Source organism: Protobothrops mucrosquamatus, unplaced genomic scaffold (genome assembly GCF_001527695.2).
Source record: "Protobothrops mucrosquamatus isolate PMUCROS unplaced genomic scaffold, P.Mucros_1.0 scaffold_60, whole genome shotgun sequence".
In the NCBI taxonomy this organism is placed as follows: Eukaryota; Metazoa; Chordata; class Lepidosauria; order Squamata; family Viperidae; genus Protobothrops; species Protobothrops mucrosquamatus.
In genome coordinates, this window is record NW_015386136.1 from 375,167 (window position 1) to 398,835 (window position 23,669).

General features: G+C 40.2%; 1 protein-coding gene across 1 annotated transcript; it reads right to left on the reverse strand.

Annotated features, from left to right (window-relative positions):
- Nucleotides 1–7,445: 7,445 nt before the first annotated feature.
- On the reverse strand, nt 7,446–19,270 carry LGALSL (galectin like). Its single transcript, XM_015812296.1, has 5 exons — nt 19,188–19,270; nt 18,460–18,531; nt 18,251–18,339; nt 17,572–17,749; nt 7,446–8,822 (listed from the first exon to the last, which is right to left on the reverse strand). The coding sequence occupies exons 1-5, from the start codon at nt 19,218–19,220 to the stop codon at nt 8,679–8,681; spliced, it is 516 nt and encodes a 171-aa protein (XP_015667782.1). The 5' UTR covers nt 19,221–19,270; the 3' UTR covers nt 7,446–8,678.
- Nucleotides 19,271–23,669: the final 4,399 nt, after the last annotated feature.

Consider the following 23,669-nt stretch of genomic DNA (forward strand, 5'->3'; position numbering starts at 1 on the left):
GGGAAGCAGGATATGACCTTTGGGATATAATAGGATTAACCCACCAGTACCAAAATGGCACACTCAGACTCAAGTCAAAGTACATGACACAGGAAATATAAAGCCTCAAACAGGAAGAACTCCAAATACAAAGTCCAAAGGAGATATAAAAGCCCCCCACTCCCTGCTACATGTGGTCAGCTTTCCCAGAGCCACCTTTCTGTCTGGTTCTCCTCCTCAATAAACTACAACCTTCTTTCTAAAGCAGTCTCCATTTTGATTATTCCCAGCTTGGACTGGACCCTAATGAATATTTTTCTTTCCACAAGCTTTTACCAAGTTTACTAAAGGAAATATCTTCTTGTGACCAAACTATTCTTGGTGATCCAGAGTGACAATTCACTAGAGCTTCTGGTCTTTGTTCTTCTGAATTTAGAGCTGTATTGTTATTTTTATTTGTTTGTTTTCATCCCTCCTTTATTATTTTTACAGATAATCCAATGCAGTGAACAACAATAACACTGTGAGGTGGGTTGGGCAGAGAAGGAGTAACTGACCTAAAGTCACCCAGCTGGCTTTCATACCTAAGGCAGGACTAGAACTCACATATCATTAATTATAGTAAGATACAAAAGGTATTCCAAATGTCTCAGGTTTATTAGCAAGAAGTGCTAAAGTTCAATTTTTCTAATATCCTAAGCAGATTAATGAATGAAAAGGGCAGTGCTTTAGAAGTATGTCTTCTTTACAGGTAATTATTGGGTTATGATCGCAATTGGAACCAGAAACTATTATAAGTCCCCCTCCCCCCCAATTAGGCACCAACTAGCAGACTATCTGTACTTAAAGGCAACTGCTCTTAAATTTGCATCTTCCAGCACTCAGCGTTATACAAATAGGGAACCAGCACCATTATTCTAACACTGAACTAAAGGATAAAATGCCCCTCCCCACACGTGCTGACCAAGAACTCTCGTAATTCTTGGGGAGACGTACTGTAATTCCCTGGGTGGAGACACGGTCCTAGAGGAAAGAAAATCACTCACAATTGAGATTATTTTATGCAAGCTCCTACTTATGTCCTTTTGCATCCTGAGAACACTGCGTTTCTATATACTTGCGTTTTTCTTGATATAGAGCAATGGTGGCAAACCTATGGCATGGGTGCCAGAGGCGGCACTCAGAGCCCTCTCTGTGGGCACACACGCCGTCGCCCCAGTCCTAGGCTTTCAGCTGGGGTTTTATAAAACCTTTTCGCTTTAGGCCTCCGCCGCCGTGTACAAAAAAAAAAAAGGTTACATCTATCAGCCAATTTCAACTTCTTGTGGGAAAAAAAAGATCTTGCAAAGTTGGAATTGATTGGTTGAACTTTTTAGTCCCACCCAGTCTGCCGTTACCACCGCAGCCACGCCCACCCAATGGGCCACGCCCACCCAGCACCTGATGATGCATAAGTGGGTTTTGGGTTGCAGTTTGGGCACTTGGTCTCTAAAAGGTTTGCCATCACTGATATAGAGCAATCATAGTGGCTCCCTGTGTGTTATGAAAAGCTTAGAATTAATATTCTCTGGTTTCTAGATCCATTAATTTTGAAATTAACTTAGCTTAGCATACACCTTCAGTTACAGTAGGTTACGAATGATCACAAATGACTATTCATTACTGCTAGAAAAAAAATCATTCAGTAATTTTAGACATACTAAGCGTTGGTTTTGTTCCTGTTTCGAGAGCAAGATTAACTAAGGGACAGAGGGTTTACCCAAGCTAATGCTAATAGATTTTGTGACTAAACAAATCCAATAATCCGCTTTCTCTTATTCTCGGCCTCTACTTTTTATATCCCAGAATGGTTTCTTGATGGCATACAGTAAAGTATGAAAATAATATAACTACACAAGCCAAAATAGAAACTCATTAACAAGCCAAAACAAATATTTAAAATCAAGGAAGCTAGACAATTAGAAAAGAGTTGTGGAAAATTATTTTTATATATGATAATTGTTAGGAGATTATTATATGCATAAAAATGGAAAAGACTCTGAAATATCCACAAAGGAGGAACGGCTGGTGAAGGTGACAGAATTAGAAGTGACAGATGGCAAAATTGACTTCATTAGCAAAAAGATAATAACTATATTTATTGGTGACTGGGAAACCCTTATGGAACTTTTGCTGAAAAAGAGACAAAGAATGAACTTGTGATTTATGGGTTTGGTTACTATAAAGGGTAAACTATGGAAAGAAGGAAATTATATTGCACCGGGGGGGGGGGGATTTATATTATAAACTGGATCTGGGTGTTAACTGCTATTAGGACTGGAAGTTGCCTTTCTTTTCCTTCCTTCTAATTTTCTATTTACTATTACTTTCTTGCACTTTTTTCAGTTATTACTCATATATATGTACAGGTATATGTATATGCATATGTATATATGTATATACTTAAGAAGAATACTTGGCCATACTCTGCAAGTGAGAATAGAATTATTCTACTGCAATGCATCCCGTGACCTCAGCTTCAGAAAAAAAAATATTGGAAAAAGTTCATAGTGTTTACCCTAGTGCACAGTCAAGCTGGATGGGAGCTTCTATTGTACAGTACATATATAGCGGCTATGCTCTCTCCACAATTCAGTATTGCATGTGGGCTGCAATACTTTGGAGAACCACCAGATGTCAGCAGAGATACAGAAAAATCCCACTCTGCCACCAGGTTGGGGCTGACTTACATTTACATGGATGTTACAGCCATAGCAGCAGCTGCTGCATAATAGGTGAAGTTTGTTTCCTTTTTCAGTCTATGTGTATTATGCAAACCAAACCCATTTGGCTAGTGCAGGGGTAGGCAACCTTGGCTCTTTTATGACTCGTGGACTTCAACTCCCAGAATTCCTGAGCCAGCCATGCTAGCTCAGGAATTCTGGGAGTTGAAGTCCACAAGTCATAAAAGAGCCAAGGTTGCCTACCCCTGGGCTAGTGTATGGTTCAGTATATGGGTCAAACTCAGAAGATAGGGGTAGTGTAGTACCTGATGAAGTATATTGTGAGAGCTCAACTAACATGATATGAAGCCCCAACCTCTCTCAACTGCATCTATGTTGAATGGAAATAGTCAGTCTTTCCTGAGCAATACTTCAGTATCCATGTACCCTTAGATACTGAAGTCTGAGTTGTGCTTTATTCTGTTTCCTTTGCTGCATGGAACACTGACCTCTCAGTTCTTATTCATATATAAATGCTAGGCTGAATGGGTCTGTAGTATTAGAGAGTGAGAACTATCTTGCTTGCTACTGGCTTAAGATTATTTTGCCCTTACATTTATTTTTCAAAAAATGTTGTTAAATGTAAATAGCATAATTGTGATTTGAGGGGAAAAAGGTGTTCGAATTAGTTTGTTTTTCTCTTTTCTCCTTGTCCTTTTTTCCTAATGCCTTTCATATTGTAAGCTTAAGAGGATAGATGAGTAAGATTACTGATTTTATGTAGACAGTTCTCTTTTCATCTGAAGAGCTAGTAAACAAAATGGCTTCAGGTAGGTATAGACATAGTGTTACCTTAATTAAGTTGGAGAGCAAATATTCTCTAAGGAAGATAGTCAGGGTCTAATAGATTCTTCAAGTGATACTACCATCTCACTGCCTCAAGAACCTCACCAGGAATGAAGCAACTTAAAACTTAAACAGTTAAAAAAACATTTATGCACCACTTCTAGATGAGATGAGCAGCACATAAATCAACCAATCAAATCAGTAAAGGAGAATATTTGTAACTCATGATTGAAATGAGGGGTCCTTGGTGCTCTCTGAGCTTGGTGGTTTTTCTACAGATGTTTCATTACCCAAAGTAGGTAACATCATCATCAGTGCTCAGAGCAATGATAATGTTACTTAGTTTGGGTAATGAAACGTCTTTCAAGAAAACAACCAACTTCAGAGAGCACCCAGGACCCTTCAAACAAACAGCATGTCTTCTAAAACAAAAAGCAGCAGCATGCTACAGAAAGAGATCTTTCGGGTATTCCCTCTATGCTCTCTTTGGCTCAGTCATGGATATCATGACGAATCACCACATAGCATCACCAGACACAGAAAAATCTCATGCACATCTGAAAAGATACTTAAGGATTTAAATTGATTAGTTAAGCAAGGCCAAATTCAGAAGCAGCCAAGAGCTGCCAAAATAAAAACCTGGATAGAACAATCAACCCCTCAGGTTTGTAAGATACATAGATCTTTCTGTTATCACCAAAATTCAAATTTCAAGTGTATTAAGTCAACTTGATACTTAGTCAGTATCCTCTTTAGAAGGATTCACCACCAGTGAGTTAAAAAATGTATTCTACCATGGAACTGAGCCTAATAACCATATGCATATTCAATCAGACAATGCTCTCAATGGATTCTATAGGACTTGCTCCAGGTATGTACAGAATTTCACCTCTACTTATGGAGTATAGTTTTATGCCTCTCAGTTCAGTATTAAACTCCATGATGTTCAACAAAGCTCAATCCCTAGAAAATATGTTCAAGACTGACGCTTAAACTAGGAAATTACATCATTACAGTATACATTCTTTGTTCTTAACATCTAATTGTAGAAATTATGCAATATTGTAGTAGGGAACAGCTAAATTATAATAGTTACAGATAGCACAGCTAATAATGAGAGATGCTGAAAATTAATTCAGCAACATCTAGAAAGCTAGAGATTCCCATTTATTTTTTTTTTTGCTGTGAAGTGATAAAATTAAAAGTTACCAGATATTCCCATGTGGAAAAATTATCATGGCATTTTCATCATCAAAATCTAAGGATTTAGTTGAAATCAGAAAAAGTAAATTCAGTCTCAAAACCTTGGGGATCAATTGGTCAAGAGTTCATTAGACTGCCTGCATATTGATATACGGTAGAGAAAAATAATCCAAACATATAAATAAAATAATTTCCTCTCTGTTTGGCTTTTATTTTCAAGAATATCTTTCTTGCTTGTTCTCTCTTTTGTATTATATAGAAATATTGTTGGATTTCTTAAGACATTTAAAAATGGCACAGTTTAACAATATATATATATGGTATAAATCCTGGTAAAAATCCCACACAGAATCTAATAGAAATACAAAGAGAACATGACATATAAATGGACTCAAAAGAAGTTACTGGGAAGCAGTAGTGGAAATTGAAACCTGGAAACTAATCAGTCTTTCCCAACCTTGTCCCCCAATGTGTCAGACTCCTCCTCCCTTAATACTCATCAAGGAAAATTTGGAAGGGCCAATTGAGGGCATGATATTACTTTGGAATAAGGGTAAATCAGGGTATTCAAAGTTAAGTTTCTTCCAGTTGTAGCTGGATTTAATGTGTAGCTGGATTTCAGTGTAGCTAGATTTAATGAATCTTCATAGCCTAACTATGATGGCAAAACAATCTTGCAAAAACTCAGGGGATGTCAATTATTTTCATAAATGGACTTTTGAGGGACCGGTAGCCAAGAATCACCAGCAGAGACAGAAATAAAAGCATGTCTTATCATAGAAAAGTAGAATGTGAAAATTTCTAGAGAATCTACATAGAGAAGTGATATTCTATTGTATGATCTGATCATTTATTTTAAAGTGAAAATTTGCACACTTAAAATTGTGATCACACTTTCATGCAGCTTCAGGAATTCTGACTTGTAAATCAATGTTTACACTGTGCAGTGTGTTTTTGCAGACTGAACTGTTCATCATGTTGCTGGGCCGGATACTAGCTTGAGTCCAGCTTCAGTCAGAATGTTATTTTATTTATCAAATTTATATGCCGCTCATCTTGTGGTATGGTTTTCACCCCGATGTGCAGTATCTGCTTAAAGAAGAATGCAAAGGGTGAACTACCGAAGAATATGCAGATTTTTGCAAATTATTATATTAATTCAGAAGTAATATGCTATTTTAATAACATTGTACTGTATATTCTTTGTCTAAATAAATAGGTTTAATATTTAACTATACCAAATATTGTGGCTTTAACACATTTTCTAATTCTAGCCAGAATTAGTCAGGAGTAGCTCCTCTTTCTCACCACCTTCAATGAAAATAATCAGCTCTATTCTTAAGACTGAAACATGTCATATTCTGCTTCTATTTAAGATTATTCAGGAATTAATATCAAGTATCATTGGCCTGTCCTAAATAAATGTGCCTAAGATAGTCTTATGGCATGACTGCTAAGTATATTTTTTGTAGAAATAAATCCTGCTTCCGTCAGTGAATGAATTTTACAGTATCACAAAATATTTTTTTTAAAAAGTTTCACGAATATTAAGCAAAATTAACTGCCTAGTCCAGGGGTCCTCAACCTTGGCCACTTTAAGACTTGTGGACTTCAACTCCCAGAATTCCTCAGCCAGTTTTGCTGGCTGAGGAATGGCCAAGGTTGAGGACCCCTGGTCTAGTCAATGGGTGAAGACCTGTGGCTTTAGTTACTTTGTGGCACTCCTTTGGCTGCAGTGAATCCTGAAGGAATCTTTTGGATCCCTTTTCCACCTCTTAAAGACAAAGAAGCAACTGTTCCCCACTTTTTCAAGCAATTTTTCATCAGCTAGAGCTTTTTTGGGCCAAAGAATGCCACAAAATTCTGCTACTACATTTAGAGGACCATGCAAATAAACTGGGGGGTGATGCAGTTCCTGTATTTTTTAAATTTCAACCTATTTAGGTTGATCACTTCTGCAACGCACTACATCACTATAACCCAATACAAAGGGAGTGCAGAACTAATGACTCTTTTGGGTGGGGGTAATAACGGAAGCCATGTTTATTCTAACAGATTTCTAGACTAAGAGACAAATTAATGCCTCTACTTCATTAACTGTGTTAGACTTGAACTCAAAGATCAGATAGGATGATAGGATGAGTTGATATTTGGATGCACAATAAAGCTACTGTATATAATCTTAAATAAGAAGATTCTTGCTCTGATTGATGGAAACAGACCTTTTTTATGATTCAAGCATAAATTATTTTGTTCTTTTCTTTACCTTTAAAAAAAGTTATACTACAAAAGTCTCCATAATAAATGTCTTTAAAAGTCCCTATAATACAAATTCTAAAAATAATGCAAATACACCTTTTTCTTCACACTATAACACTCAAATAAACCCTTTGTTGTTCACTGTGAATATGGTCCCATGTGTGTAAATTGCACTGATTTCTAAAGAACCAAGGGGGGGGGGAAATCACTGCATTCATTCTGCAGTATAATTTCAGTGATAACATAGTTATGCTCTTCAATAAAAACTACTATTTGTGAACATCCAATATTCCTATATTAGGGAAATTAGATTAAATTATAAATTAGGCCATTTATAAGGGATAAATTTTTGTCCTTAGATGAGCTGAGAATTTTATCCCCTCCCTCAACCAGGACAGCAGCCACCAAGGGCATTGGTTTGCAAAAATGCATGGTATTCTCAAATTCAAACAGAGCTATCTTACAATGTTTATTCAGAAATCAATTTCATTGCCCAGAAGGGAGCTTGTTCCTGGATAATGAGTATAATAGGACTGCAGTCTATGCATATCCCAATCAAATTAGAAATCCTTATTAACTGAGGGAAAGAAGGAATTCCGAGTACCATTTACAGCAAAATTACAACATACTGAAAGCAATTTCTGGTAAAAACATGACAATAATCTTTTGCGACATTGTGAGGGCATCACAAAAATATCCCCAACCACCTTAAGATAAACAGCAGGTATTTCCAATATGATATGTTACTATAATATTGTATATTCAGAAGGCTTATACTTTGCCCCTCTAAAGTTTCAATAATATCATTCGATTTTTCTGTTAACACATTAACACAATGAGCACCAATAAATAAACCAGAGGAAAGCTCTTAAAGATTGTATTAATATTACATTGTGCAAAACATGTAATGACCTACATTCTATACACATACCCTGACTAAAATATGCAGACTAAATTCAGAAGCCATTGTTCAGTTTCTACTTTTTCCTTGGCAATTCAAGTGGCTGCAATCCTGTAATTAGATACACTACCTTCCCTTGATTCTGTGTGGTGAAGGAGCTGAGCATGTGCTAGACTACTGCCACAATGTCCAGCTAACACTGCACGGTTAACATCTATGGGACCTTTGTTATTGGTTTGAATAAAACCAGCTATAGGTATTGAATAATGGCTTCCATATCTGGCCTGATTTTGTGATTGGTGTTACACTTACATTAATCCACTTAAGTGCAGGAGAACTTTTTTATGATGATGATGATGATGGGGATGATTTGCAAAAAGAAAAGTCACTGTTGTAATAGATTTAGTATTTGATTCTCAAACCTGCCCTCTTTTTGGGAAGATGAATAGCTTATACAGTTTAGACAATGAAGTAACTCTTTCAAGATCCATTATAATGTGATTATCCAGCAGGGATAGGCTTTTTAGTTCCATAAAAGAAGGACGGCTCAGTATCTATTTATCATTAAGTGCTTTCTTCATTCAAATAAACAATAGTTCAATTCATCAACATGTCTTTTGCTGCTGAGAAGACAATAATGATCGCCGTCTGGTAGCTGGGTGTCCCAAACGAAATTCTCATTGCTTCTTCAGACAGAGGCTAACAGAACCGGAGCCAATTTGGAATCTAAAATTTTGGTTATCTTTGTTTTGTTTGTTTTTTTTAAATAATAATTTGAAAGACCTAGGTCAACCAAGTTTAGTAATCTGGAGGTCTCCATTTATCTTTATTGTATCAATAGCTGATAACTTCTCAATGCGATGGTAAAAATCAAAAAGCTGGTGTCCGTCCACGAATATTCTAAAACGAGGGTGTTCACACAATATTTCAACCTGTAAGAAATAAAGTATGGATGAGGACCACAATTTTAATTGGAACATTTTAAGAATGTAGCAGTGATATAAGAAGTGCTATCTATCTGACATAGCTTTGACCATCTGTGTGGTTTGGACTAGATCACTCTTTTGCAAGAGGGCAGATGTCCTCTTTTGCAATCCAAGTTGACAGACTCTGTGATCCATACAGAACTGGAAGGCTATTTGCAGCTGAGAAAAGAAAACCTGCTCACAGAATCTCTGGCTGACGTCGCTAAAGCCCCCAAGTCAAATTCAGTTTCATATTTATATTTATTTATTATTTATTATTTATTTATTATTTACATTTATATCCCGCCCTTCTCCTTGCGGACTCAGGGCGGCTAACAATTGGATAAAAACAAACATATAAAACACCTATTAAAATTGATTAAAAAGAAATATTTAAATTCATCCAATTAAAAGTAATTAAAACCCCTTTAAAATCCCTTAGGCCAGTCCCGCAAGCTGGAACAACCACGTCTTGAGGGCGCGGCGGAAGGAAGGGAGATCAGGGATCACCCTGATCTCTGGGGGCAGTTCGTTCCAGAGGGTGGAGCTCCCACAGAGAAGGCCCTCCCCCTTGGGGTCGCCAGCCGGCACTGTCTGGCTGACGGTACCCTGAGGAGACCCACTCTGTGGGAGCGTACCGGTCGGTGGGGGGTAATCTGTGGCAGGAGGCGGTCTCGAAGATAGCCAGGTCCGATGCCATGGAGCGCTTTAAAGATAATAGTCAGCACCTTGAAGCGCACCCGGAAGGCCACCGGCAGCCAATGCAGCTCGCGCAAAAGCGGCGCAACATGGGAGCGACGAGTCCCTCCCAACACCGCCCGCGCGGCCGCATTTTGGACTAGCTGGAGCCTCCGGGTGCTCTTCAAGGGGAGCCCCATGTAGAGAGCATTGCAGTAGTCCAGGCGGGAAGTGACAAGAGCATGAGTGACCGTGCGTAAGGCGTCCCGGTCCAGAAACGGCCGCAACTGGTGAATCAGGCGAACCTGATAAAACGCTCCCCTGGTCACGGCTGCCAACTGGTCATCCAGTGTCAGCCGCGAATCCAGGAGAACACCCAAGTTGCGGACCCGATCCGAGGGGGCCAAAGTTTCGCCCCCTATAGTCAGCGATGGAATCAGCTGACTATGCCGAGGCGCCGGTAACCACAGCCACTCGGTCTTGGACGGGTTGAGTCTGAGTTTGTTCCTCCCCATCCAGACCCTCACGGCCTNTATGTACAGCTGAGTGTCATCAGCGTACTGATGGAAATCCACCCCGAAGCCACGAATGATCTCCCCCAGCGGCTTCACATAAATATTGAACAGAAGCGGAGAGAGGACCGACCCCTGTGGGACCCCACAAGTTAGGGGTCTTGGGGTCGACCTCTGTCCCCCTGCCAATACAGACTGCGTACGGTCGGTGAGGAAGGAGAACCACCGCATCACGGTGCCCCCCACTCCCAACCCACCCAACCGCCGCAGCATGATACCGTGGTCCACAGTATCAAAAGCCGCCGAGAGGTCCAAAAGAACTAGGACAGAGGAATAACCCCTGTCCCGGGCCCTCCAGAGATCATTGACCAACGTGACCAATGCCGTTTCCGTGCTGTATCCCGGCCTGAAGCCCGACTGGAGCGGGTCCAGATAGACTGTTTCCTCCAGGTGCCGAGGGAATTGCTGCGCAACCACACTCTCGACAACCTTCACCACAAAGCGAAGGTTGGAGACCGGGCGATAGTTAGCCAATACATCTGGGTCCAGGGAGGGCTTCTTAAGGAGGGGCCTCACCACCGCCTCCTTTAAGGCCGCGGGGAAGGCACCCTCCCACAAAGAAGCGTTTACAATTCCCTGCTTTCTTCCAGGGATTCAAAACAGTATATGTAACATAGATTTTCACTCAGTTTTACCCCACAGTATCACCACTGCTACACTGAGAGAAAATATCCAGCAACTGATCATCCATCAAGCTTCCATTTCTAAAGGTCGATTTGTTGTCTCCAAGCCTAATTTAAAACCTTAAGTGCTCTGTTGAACTTTCTTTACTCTTTAACACACTATTCACAAAGGTTTTTATTTGTACAACACAATGAAGCAATAACTACGATTCTAAACACTTTCATGCCAGCTACCTCAAATTCAGACATATGTATATGAGTACTTAGTAACTAGAGAAGCAAATAACAATGTACTTGTGAAATCTTATGATATGTAAACATGAAAATTAAAAAATAAAAATAAAATAATAGACCTAAATCTTGAATGATAAGGTGGAGATTTCATTCCCTCAAAAAATAGTGGCTGCTGCCAGGACAGAAATAAAACATTATTTTATTTCATCTCTATTTAATAAAAATTAAGCATATTGATATGACTACACTATAGTTACTGTATGTATTTAATAATCCCCCTTTATTGTTTTATTAACTATTACAATTTGTAATACGTTTTTGCTATCTCTTTCTTGGGCCTCTGCACAACCCTGAAGGTTTTGGGACATGCACTTCTGGTATCACTGAATAAAAAGAGCATTCGATGGACATAAACCAGTGGTTCTCAACCTTTTTAATGCCGCGACCCCAACCGGTCGTAAGTTGAGGACTAAACCGGTCGTAAGTCGAGGACTAAACCGGTCGTAAGTCGAGGACTACCCAACCGGTCGTAAGTCGAGGACTTTCCCTGCTCGAGAGTGCCGCGTATGCGTGGTTCCGCCCCCTGCGCCGGCCAAGGCGTAGACGGAACAGACCGACCACCAGCTGGCCCAGCTCAAGGGAGGTAAGGCACCTGCCGGAAAAGGGGGGAAAAAATGGCGGACAAAACAAATGGCAGACAAAAAAAATGGCGGACAGCCTTGCTTGGCAACCCTCGTGAAATGGTCGATCGACCCCAAATGGGGTCCCGACCCACAGGTTGAGAACCACTGCCATAAACAGTCAAAGCCAAGCACTTTTAAACTGTGATCATTTTGAATGAAAAACAGCAAAATTTCATTTAGAGTCTTTAAACCTTTTTTTAAAAAAGTCTTCAAATACCCATAAATAATGTTCTGATCTCATCTTCATTATTCATATAAGACTTGAAAACAAATATTTGCCATACAAAAGGGAAAAAAATCCTCAATTGCATCTAACTCGTAAATTTCTTCTCAATGCCCAGAAAATTTAGAAGTTGGAACAGTGTATAAGATGATTCCCCATATTTTCTTACTGACAAATGAGTTTTCCTTGTCTGATGACAAGGAATATCTCTAGTATTCCAAATGAAGTACAATTGAGCAGACCATCAATGATCTAACATGCTGGAGTAGACTACCAATGATCATATTGCTGGGGATTACAGCAACCATCATCCAATAGATCTGGAAGATGTCCTATATCAGAGGTCCCCAACCTTTTGGGCATCAGAGACCGGTTCTCATGGAGAGAGGTTTTTTTCCGCAGACTGGAGGGTGCGTGGTTTTGTGTGCTGCCTGCATCTTGCGGATGGGGCTTTGCTTGTTTGTGCGGACCGGTTGCTGGCATGCCGCGGCCCGGTACTGGTCCACGGACCGGGTGTTGGGGACCCCTGCCCTGTATTATACCCTTTAACTGGGGAAGCCCACTGAAGAGTATAATCACTTGCTGGAAACTCCATCACTGATCACTGCTGGAAGTGTTAATGATTCACAGAATACTATAACAAATACATACAAGGAATTATCTTCATTTCTACAACCATAAGGCAACAAAATCCAGTTCTCAAATCCAAATTTATTTATTTATTTATTTATTTATTTATTATTTGGATTTATATCCCGCCCTTCTCCTCGCAGGACTCAGGGCGGGATATAAAATGATATTTTGTTTAAATTAGTGATTCTCATGGTGTGGCCTGGGTCCCTGAGACCCCTTCAAGGGGTTCACAAAGTTAAATACATATTTTAAAATTACTCAGTTTTCCAATATAGTAAACATCAAAAGATATATAATGTGTGTAAACCAAAGCTCTTTGTGATTCTCAATCATTTTTAAGAATGAAAGGGGTTCTGAGACCAAAATGTTTGAGAACCACTGGCTTAGATTATAAAAACATGCTCTCTATGGGGTTATTCTTGAAGGTTGTTTAATAGCTTATTATAACAAGATTATTAAATGGCCCATGTAATAGGGTACACTGAGCACTTTTCAAGTAGCTACATTATTTACTCCCAACTAATCAAATTGAATAAGCTAGTTTTAAGCTACAAATCTCTAAGACTAAGATACCTAAGGAACTGCCTTCTTCCATTTTGACTCTGGATGGCCACTAGGATCAGCATCAAAGGCTCTGTGGCAGGGTCTTCTGCCAGCTGATAAAGTGATTGATAAAATGAATGGAGGTATTTTTTTAAAAAAATAACAACCCACTAACTCCACTTTAGGAATCTTTTCCCAACAGTCTTGCTTGTCCGCTTGAGTTAATTCTTTGCCTTTTTAATGTTGGACTTGGTAGTTATTGGCAGTGCTTCAGATTTACTCTTGCTGACTGTGATTAGATTTCTTCCTTCTATTTGTTGGGGGTTTTTTTGGTCATTCCAGCTCCTTTGAGAACATACTAAAGACTGATCAATGCAAAATGATGCCCTCCTTTGCTCTTGACTCCTTAAACAATATATTGTGTTCATGTCCTAAAATCAGTGTTGTAAAGCAAATGCAATGTGGCTCTTAGGATAACAATAACATTACTAGAGAAGTCCATACAATCAATGGACACTAATGCAGGACATGTTTGGTTTAGATAGCTATTCTGAGCTAACTTCAAATCAGTGCATATCACTTATCCTATGTTTTAAAGTATTTTTTCTTCCTCGCATTTTTTTAGAAAGTATAAAACAACAATAAACAATATTGAAAACTATTATTATAATTTTGGTTTCTCACAAGTTTCCACTGAGTACTTAGCCATTACTAAGAACAAAGCAATGCATTTTATATATAAATAGATCTAACTGATCTCCACCAACAGACAAGAAATCACATAATCCCAAGCTGCACTATTCACAAAGGAATTAAAGCCCAGTTTGTAAAGCATAAACTTATAATAGCATGGGGTTCTGTTTTTCTGTGTTGTTCCTTATATGGCACTGTTTTTCATCATTATCCTACAGAGCAGATTACTGCTCCTAAAAGATAATTTATCCATGGGACAAGTTACCCCCCCCCCGGGAGTACTGTAAGATATATAAGATACATAAGAAAAACTTAAAAGTTTTTTTTTAAAAAAAAAAACCACCATTATTTTTTTTCTTCTCATTCCAGCCCAATCAGTCATCTACTGTAGGAATGAATGTCCTTCCGGTCAGTTGGCAAGAGAGGTCAGTATGCGATCACCAGAATTAAGATATAAGAGCAACGCTGTTGAATAACTATGTGAAGCTTCTGAAGGTCAGCACAGAGTGAGGCATCATCAATACGCGGATGATACCCAGTTAAATATTCCATCACAGCAAGAGACCCTCTAACCCAGTAGATAGAGGCTGTCAGCATCTGGAGGAGAAAATCAGACTAACACTGAACCTCAGTAAGATAGAGTGAATATGGATCAAAAATCTGACTAAGATTGGATGTAGTCTATCTTTGACCCTGGGTGGGATTGTGCTTACACCCTGGGGATCCTTTTATACTAGCAGTCCATGTCTGAACAGCAGGTAGATACCATGACAAAGTTGATCCCCTTTTGTGATTTTCTGACAAAGTCAGTGGGGAAGCCACGTAACAACTGTATTATTATCTTAACAACTGCAGTAATTCACTTAATGATTATAGCAAGAAAGGTCGTAAAATGGGGCAAAACTCACTTAACAACTGTCTCGCTTAGCAACATAAACGTTGGGCTCAATTGTGACCGTAAGGCAAGGAAATTCCTGTATAGGAATTTCACTGGATGCCACTTAGCTTCTGAATGCAATTTAAGATGCTGGTGATCACCTTTAAAACGCTACACAACTCAAGGTTGAACCTGCCTGTGTACTAAGGTCAAGAAGTGACTTACTTTTGGTCCAACCACGGACGAAGCCTATAGTCAAATCTCCTCAGTGATAGTGGCTGATTATGGCTGCTGTTGTAAGGCGAGAGTTAGCAAATGAAGAAAGAAAAGGGGAGAAGCTCAATTCTTGAAGGGCAGCTGTGATGTCACAAGGACTGATGAGCTGAACTGTGGGGAGATGCAGAGACTACAGTTCCATTGGCCCAGCCTGGTATATAGTGTTGGGGACTAGAGCCCTGGAGGGACACCCACTTCCTCAGTTGCTGGGGAACATTCAATTTTGTACTGACCCAAAATTGGAGAGAGAGAAGAGAGGAGAGAATAAGAAAATGCAAAATGGGAGTGGCTGGAGAGAAAAGGTGAAGAGTGAAGTTACATAAGCATTTAGAACAGTTCTTGGTTCATGGCCAGAGCAGAGGGAGAAGAAAAAATCCATGTGTGGCTTCCTTGGAAGAAGGGAAAGGAAGTCCCAGATAGATGACATCTTCACCCAGGGACGGAACCAGCTCCTGTTGGAAAAGTTCCGATCTCTAGGGAAGGACTGAGCAGAAGACCCTGAAGGTGGTTCTTCCCCCAAGAGGGGAGAAGGTGACCAGCCAGGTGGAGCCAGAAGAATTTGAGCCCATTCTTTTCTTTTCACTTTCTGTAAGAAGCCCAGAAATGGGAGGGAGATAGAATGAAGAGGGAGGAAAGTTAGCAGGAGAATTAGAGAATAATCTCTGAGAGAAAGATCTAGGACTTGACAACCAGCAAAAATCAGGACCGTGTTGTATGTACCTGTTGTAAATACTTGTTATAAATAGTTTCAGTATATATAGTAAAAGAAAGCATAGACATTGCCACTGTCTTTTTCTCTGTCAATTGCCATCCCTGCAAGCATAAATACACATCCAGTTTAAAAGAATCCAGTCCCATTATGATACCTTCCTTTGGAAAACTCTACCTCCTAATATCTGGATCACACTGTCCTTATTTTGGAACAGCTATGAAAATATGACCTTTGGGGTATGAATAAGACCTTTAAATGATGGCTCATCAGATTGTTTGCAAATTGTTATGGACTGAATTTATTACAAGTCTTTAATCCTACTCAACAGTAGGGTCATTCAGGGTCTTCAGAAATAAACTAAGGTAAGTAAATACCAAAGTAAGTAAATACATAAAGTAAGTAACTAAATAATCAAACTTCATGTTTCATTAAATTCAGATTTATTTAAGAACTCTACAAGGGGGAAATTTCTTATGAAAATCACAAATGCAAACATTTTCAGGGAAGAAAAAATGGAGGGACAACTGCAGATGGTCTTGTTTCCCAACATTCTCATGGACCACCTGAATGTAATATTTCGAAGTGTCATCTGAGGAACCCATATTCCTCCTCTTGCATAGGTATCTTCAGTGAATGTATATGGAGTCAAAAGAGGAGAGGAATCTAGTAGCTCTAGAACCTCACATAATCATTGAATATAGCACCTTTTTTACTATTTATTAAAACTATTTATTATTTCTTTTTTCAGGCTTCTCTGTGAGTGTGAAAAAGTAGCTGCTTTAATGAGTCAAATTATTTTCACAATACATCTTTAATGCTGCTCTTATAGCAAAAACATCCTTTTTCTAAGAATCATGGAAGGCCTGAATGAATAGTGGAGAAATAGTGGTTTTTAAAGTACAGACCACTCTAAAATCTAGCTTTTCATTTGAATGTAATGCTATGACAGCATCGTTTGTTTGCTGGTTATCTTATCTTTATGTCAAGAATCTAAGACTGCTTTTGATTCGAATGTGCATCTGATTGTATTACAGGTAGTCCTTGACTTACAACAGTTCATTTAGTGACCGTTCAAAATTACAACAGCACTGGAAAAAGTGACTTATGACCATTTCTCACACTTACAACCATTGCAGCATCCCCATGATCATGTGATCCAAATTCACATGCTTGGCAATATTTATGACCGTTGCTGTGTCCCACGGTCATGTAATCACTTTTTGCAACCTTCTGACAAGCAAAATCAATGGGGAAGCCAGATTTACTTAACAACCAGGTTATTAACTTATCAACTGCAGTGATTCACTTAACAGCTTAAAATGGGGCAAAACTCACTTAACAAATGTCTCATTTAACAACAGCAATTTGGGGCTCAATTGTGATCATAAGTCGAGGACTACCTACATTACACCCCTTTTCTCTTATTATAATGAGATGGCATAAAGGAACAAAATAAGACCAAAATACATAAAGCATGCTTTAAAAAAAGCGTTAGTCCTATGGCTGTTATAAGAAGCTAAACTCACCCTATGAGATCTCTATGGCAATATATGAAAAGCACTTCAACCAACTGAGAATAGTGAGACATTTTATACCCAATGAAACAAAAAGCCATGGAGTCAATACCAATGAGTATAGAAATCATGTGGCAACCACTTTAAATAGTGGCATGTTTTAGAGTGTTTTTAATTTATGTTTTTAATAACCACACCAAGAAAGTTTCTGTGCCTCTAAATATTACCATCTTTCATTTGCTGTCATGTTCCTATATCTGGATTGAATAAATCGCCATCAGAATGAATGTATGTGTTGGTGTCTGCATAATATTACATTCCTACAGTAAAGTTTACATGCAGTTGTGTTATTTAGAGGGCAAAAATTAGCACTGAAACACACCCAGAACAGAATCATCAAAATTACATCAGTGTCAACAGTGTCAGTGGTTAGTCAATAAACTCTCAGCACTCACCCTGAAGGGCTGGTCAGGGATAAATGGGAAATATGGAAGAGATGACTGCTCTTCTCCCCATTCTCCAGATATGCAGGAATTCCTGAGGAACTGTTTATCTGAAAATAAGGCTTTCAGTTCAATTGCTGTATCAGCAGGAGGATCTTCTGAATCTCCACATGTAAGACTGATGTCAAAACTGTAAAAAGCAAGAACATCTCTTCATTCACCCAAAACAAGCAAAGAAATCTAAGATGCAGCCTACGTATAAACAAATGTCTTTCTGTCATTGCCAACAGTAATCATAGTTGGTGTTTATGTTTCAACTCTAGTTTGTATCTTCCGTACTGCCACTTCTCAACATACTGTACTTGGTTCCTTCACCCCCAGCCAGGAGATACCCTCTACCCAGAAACCATTGTAAAGCATCCCTCCCTGTGCCCATTTATAAGAAATCTTCCCATATAAAAAACATTACATCTATATCTGCCTCCTCCCTATAGGTCAAATGAGAAACCAACGTTCTATATTTACAGCTACAGATAAAAATAACTGTCCTCGGGAATGATGGATGTTTGGCAGCTACATTCTTCTTGTGGGAACACGCTTTTTCTCGTGGTTCTTGGACAGAGAAGGAATGCATGGACAGGGATGGAAAAGCCCTGCCAGGGGAAAGCAAGCCGGCCCTGTGTCTTGTTACCTCTCTGGGTTGAGATCCACGATGCCCATTACCACGACTTTCTTGCCTGGCCTCATGCCTCCTTTGATGTGCCCACAGAAAGGGACAATCTGGAAAAGGATTGCAGGGAGTCAAAATGAGTAGCCTCTGATTACAGAGCGGAAGGAGAAGGGGGCCAGATCAGGCCTGATTATAGGAAGAGAGGGAGAGAAGGAAAGCAAATCCTTTACCAGTCGTGGAAAATACACTTCGGCTTGAACTGGGGATCCCAAAGAGTTGTTTAAAAGTCTGTCCTCTATTTTCTAAAAGCAAAAACAAAACAACACATTCAGACACAGAAGGCACCCTTTGTGTTCAGCCCAGAGACGGATGGAAAGGGGAAGGAAAGGGGGGGGGGCTGAGCAACAGAGCGCCAATTTCATTTCAAGTCTTGAAGAGAGAATCCATCTTTTTCCTCCAGCCCTTTCGCAAAACAAAGGGTGTTGCCTCCCAATTCCCCAGCAAAGTCTTCCAGGTACAATTCATGTCGGACTGCTCAGATCCATGCTCCCCTCCCCCGCTCCCCATCTATGCATCTCACACACCTGATCATCCAGGTACAAAAAACGCAAAATACACTTATCTTCCCACCCTACACCCCCCCCAGCAGGGAGAAGGAATAAGAAATCGCGGGGCTAGGGCTCCCCCACCCACCCCCAGCGATTCCGCCAGCCCTCCCCACCGCCTTTCAGTCCCCGAGGCGTTTTCTTGGCGCCGCTGCAAACAGGTCCCCCTCCTTCTCTCGAGATCCCAATCCGCAGCTCCCCTCTCCCAGCTCGAATCCGTCGCTAGGCGGGATCTGGGCGAGAGCCCTCAAGAACCAGGCGCCACCGACCGACCTAAACACGCCCGGCTGTCACCGCCGCTCACCTTGACGGCCGGGACACCCGCGGAGGGTTTAGGGAAAAGGGCCACTTACCACCGCGTCCCTCTCTGCCACCGACCCCGCCATCTTGTTGAGACGGTGCAGCGAGCGCTAAGCCTCGATCGGCTGGAGGAGGAAGAGGGGGAGCTGCAGGAGGGCAGAACCCGGCTTAGACGTGCCTGCCGAGCGCTGGCCAAGAGGCGTCCGGAGCTGAACTGGCAGGGAAGCGGAGAGAGGGAGGGAGACGGAGGGGGAGGGACGGGGGCGGGAGCTAATCTCGGCTGTCCCGAGCCCGGGATCCGGGAGGCATTCTGCGCAAATCCCCCAGCCGGCTACGCCGCGCGAGGTTGGGGATGCAGCAGCAGCAGAAGCTGTGCAGCGGACAACGTAGACGCAAAACCAGCCAGCTGCTCTGCCCCCCTGGCACTTCAGAGAGCCCTGAACCCGATTTCAGGAAGCCCAGTGCTGAAAGGAGCCGGGCGGGGCCGGCGGTAGCCCAGGCTGTTGCAGCTTCTTCCGTTCGTACTTTGCCTCCGAGCTGTTTTGCTGCGGGAAAGCAGGAAGAGAAGGGAAAGCCGCGGTTCTGGAAGGGGGCACAGTGCAGCCCGGACGGCCTCGGGAGGTGGCAGCGGCGTTGGCGGTTCTAAATAGACCCGGCTAAGGAAGGAAGCCGGCTTGGCTGGGAGGCGGAGCGGGCGGGGCGCAGTTTGAGCTCCGCCGCTGGTAGAACGGGGTGGGCCTGCAAGACGCACAGAGATGATCGCTGCGAAATGTCTAGTGACAATCTACCTTTTTTTCTTACAGTTTCCATTTGATTTACCGCCCTATTCAAATACTGGGGTGTTTTGGAATTTAAGCTTTTTTTTCTAAACAAAAACGCCGGTTAGCCAGTACATGTGTGCAATAAACAAACTAGGTACTCTATAATAAATACTAATTAGAACTAGTAGGTAATCAATAATTGCTTTTATTTTTTCTTTGTTGATAATGCAATCATTGCCCATTTAATGACTTCAGTTCATTTTTTAAAAAAGCACCTCTTGATGGCATTATCTATAGTAGCTTCTTATGGGAAATTCATTTTTTTGCTAAAATCTCCTCCTTTTCCCTTCAAATGTTTAAAGCCTTTACAACTCCTTTTGGTTAACTTTTATTCAAGAAGACAGACCAGAACAAACTTTCTGCCGACTTTGGCAAACATTTAGAAACTAAAAATAATGATACTGCCACCAGGTGCTGACTGGGGCCTGTACTCAAAGCAGGTTATTCTTGCATTAGTGTGTACTTTAGCTGTGCAATTTAAAGGACTCCATCATTGTGTATAGCTCAGCAACAGGATATTTAAAGGGCCTTCAATCTCTCTGTCTGCTGAGACCTTTGGGAGAAACTACACGGGGAGACAACTCAGTGATCATAGGCACCTGCCAACTCCCTGCCCACCTGAATTTATTTTTTTAAAAAAATGAAATAAGAAACTGGAATTCTGCAGTGTGCCCGGCTGTGGTATTAACCTCAGACTAGATAAGCAAACTTGAAAATTAAAGATGGTAGTGACTGTAGCCCAGCGCTTTGAAAGTGTGCCTACTTGTCTAGCAGAAAGTCACAAATAAGTTTGGGTAGACAGACAGCCTTCTGGGATACTAGAAGGAATGATAGGTTAATCTTTATAGCAAGATGCATATGATTAAAAATGTTTTAATTCATCAATGAACCTCATAAGATTGATTCCTAGAAAACCAATAGTTGGCTATGCTTATTGTACTAGATATTTTGGGGAGAACATTTGGAATTTGTTTCCAATGTTTCAGATGTGGCCATTGGCCTCAAGAGGTTGTTAATCCCTCTCCAGCTCAGTGATTGGGTGGCCTATGCCTGGTCTGTGTCTTATTGAGACCTTTAAAATATTTTAAGCTGAGACGTTTATGCAGCTATTGTTTATCAATTTCTTAGCAATCATTAGTCTACAGTATAGGGATCAACAAAAAAAGTCCCACTTGGATATCTTCATTACTGTGCAGTTTTGGAGGTCTTTGAATTAAAAATGGTGTGGAGATTGTAATCTAAATTAGCATTATTTCAGTACAACTTTGCAACAACTGAACAACAGTTATTATACACATACATTAAGAAAGAAAAAAGAAAGCACCTTTTCTATGATCATCAGTAGATGAAGATTTCAATCAATAAACCTTGATTCAAACTCATAATTTATACTTTGAAGTAAATAGTCAACTTTGTTTTGCATTTTCAAATCTTAATTTTACTACAAATTAACCTTAAATGGCTACATAAGCTACATATTTTAAAATGTAGCCACCAATCAACAAAACTTCAGAAAGTTTAGCTAACGTATTGCGCTCAATATATTCTCAGTTTTTTATCTAGAGATACCCCCATATGAAGAGTTATATAGTCCTCTAAGAAATATTCCCATTAATGCTGGGAAGAGCATCTGATGAAGTGGATTGTGAATTTTTTGTATTAATTAATTCATTTATCAAATTTATATGCTGCCCATCTCACTATCAAAATGACTGAGCAGCTTACAACAGAATAAAAGTAAACAAGTGCAGAAAAGAAATACAAAATACAGAGAAGAGCAACAAAAATAATTAGGGGACTGGAGGCTAAAACATATGATGAACAGTTGCAGGAACTGGGTATGTCTAGTGAAAAGAAGGACTAAGTGTGACATGCTAGCAGTGCTCCAATTTCTAAGGGGCTGCCACAAAGAAGAGGGAGTCAAGCTATTTTCCAAAGTGCCTGAAGGCAGGACAAGAAGCAATGGATAGAAACTAGCCAAGGAGAGAAGCAACCTAGAACTAAGGAGAAATTTCCTGACAGTGAGAACAATTAATCAGTGGAACGGCTTGTCTTCAGAAGTTGTGGGTGCTCCATCACTCAAAGTTTTAAAGAAAAGATTGGACAGTCATTTGTCTGAAATGGTATAAGGTCTGCTTGAGCAGGAGTTGGACACGATCTCCATTCCATTCCATTCCATTCCATTCTACATAAAATTAAAAGCATTATAAGCATTTATTAGATTCTTTAAAAAGTATGTGATAATAAATCATTTTTTTTAATTTCACATTGCCTTTGCTTTAAGAAATAGCATCAGATCTATCCCTCTGTTTCCCATTATTGAGTCATAATTGGCATTATGAATGTTCTTTCCTGAAAGCTGAGCTTTGGCCAACTAGGTCATCAACACCCATCCTATCTGGTCCCTCAAGATTCATAGTGGGCTGTCTCTTCATCTTCTTTTTGGTTTTACTATTTAAAAGAGAGAGATATTCTCTCAAGTCAGTCATAATCCTGCATTAGGATGAGCATGATTTTGTGTATTATGAAACAATGAATGGGAATCGGTGTGTGTGTGTGTGTTGGAGTTTGTGTTGATTCCCCCTACACACACTCAGATGCATGTACCACAATGAAAATCCAAGAGTAAAATTAAGGAATGTTTCCAGATTGTGAAAAAAAGAAATTCAATCATATCCATAAATATCTATATCTAATTGCAGGTAAATTTGTCTACTGACAGACATTTGTTTTATCTTTTAACTTGTCCACAATCTTAGGCAAAAAAAAGCTGAAAAGGACCTATAGGACTGTTGAACTGCTGAACAGCAGTTGCCAAGAACAAGCAACTGATGATGCTGTCTGATGATGCTCTGAACTTCACATACAGTATTCTCTAACAAAGTATCTCTCCACTAATTTAAAAGAACTACCTATGATCATTTTTATGATCATTACAAAGATAGGTTTTTACAATATAGGAGTGTTATCTAGCCAGTTTGGTCTAGTTCAGGGGTGTCAAACTGCCAGCCCGCGGGCCGGACGCATCATCCGGAAGCCGCGCCCATCCCATTGCTGGCAATGGTAAAACCATCCCGATACGTTGCGTGACATCACATGACGTCGTGAGTTTGACATGTCTGGTCTAGTTGGTAAGAACCAGGTTTTTGGGTTTGTTTTTTTTACCATTTTTACACATATTAACAGTTAAAGGAAAATGTTACATTTTTCCTGCTCTGACCATTCCAGGATATCCAAGCAGAGAGAGAAAGTAAGTCTGGAATGGATTTGACAGGATTGGGGTTCCATGCACAGGTAAACTAAGTCTGAACTTTGCTCCAGGCTTTCCAGGTATCCTGTTTGTCTTGGAAGAGTGAAAAAGTTCTTAGATTTTGGCTTAGCATTAATTATTTTAGAATAGAATAGAATAGAATAGAATAGAATAGAATAGAATAGAATAGAATAGAATAGAATAGAAAGGGATCTTGGAGGTCTTCTAGTCAGCCCCCTGCTCAAGCAGGAGGACCTATACCATCTCAGACAAGTGACTGTCTAGCCTCTTACTAAAAATCTCCAGTGATAGAGCGCCCACGATTTCTGGGGCCAAGCTATTCCACTGGTTAATTGTCCTCACTGTCAGAAGTTTCTCCTTAATTCCAGGTTGCTTCTCTCTTTGATCAGTTTCCAACCATTGTTTCTTGTCCTGCCCTCCGTTGTTTTGGTGAATAACGTGAT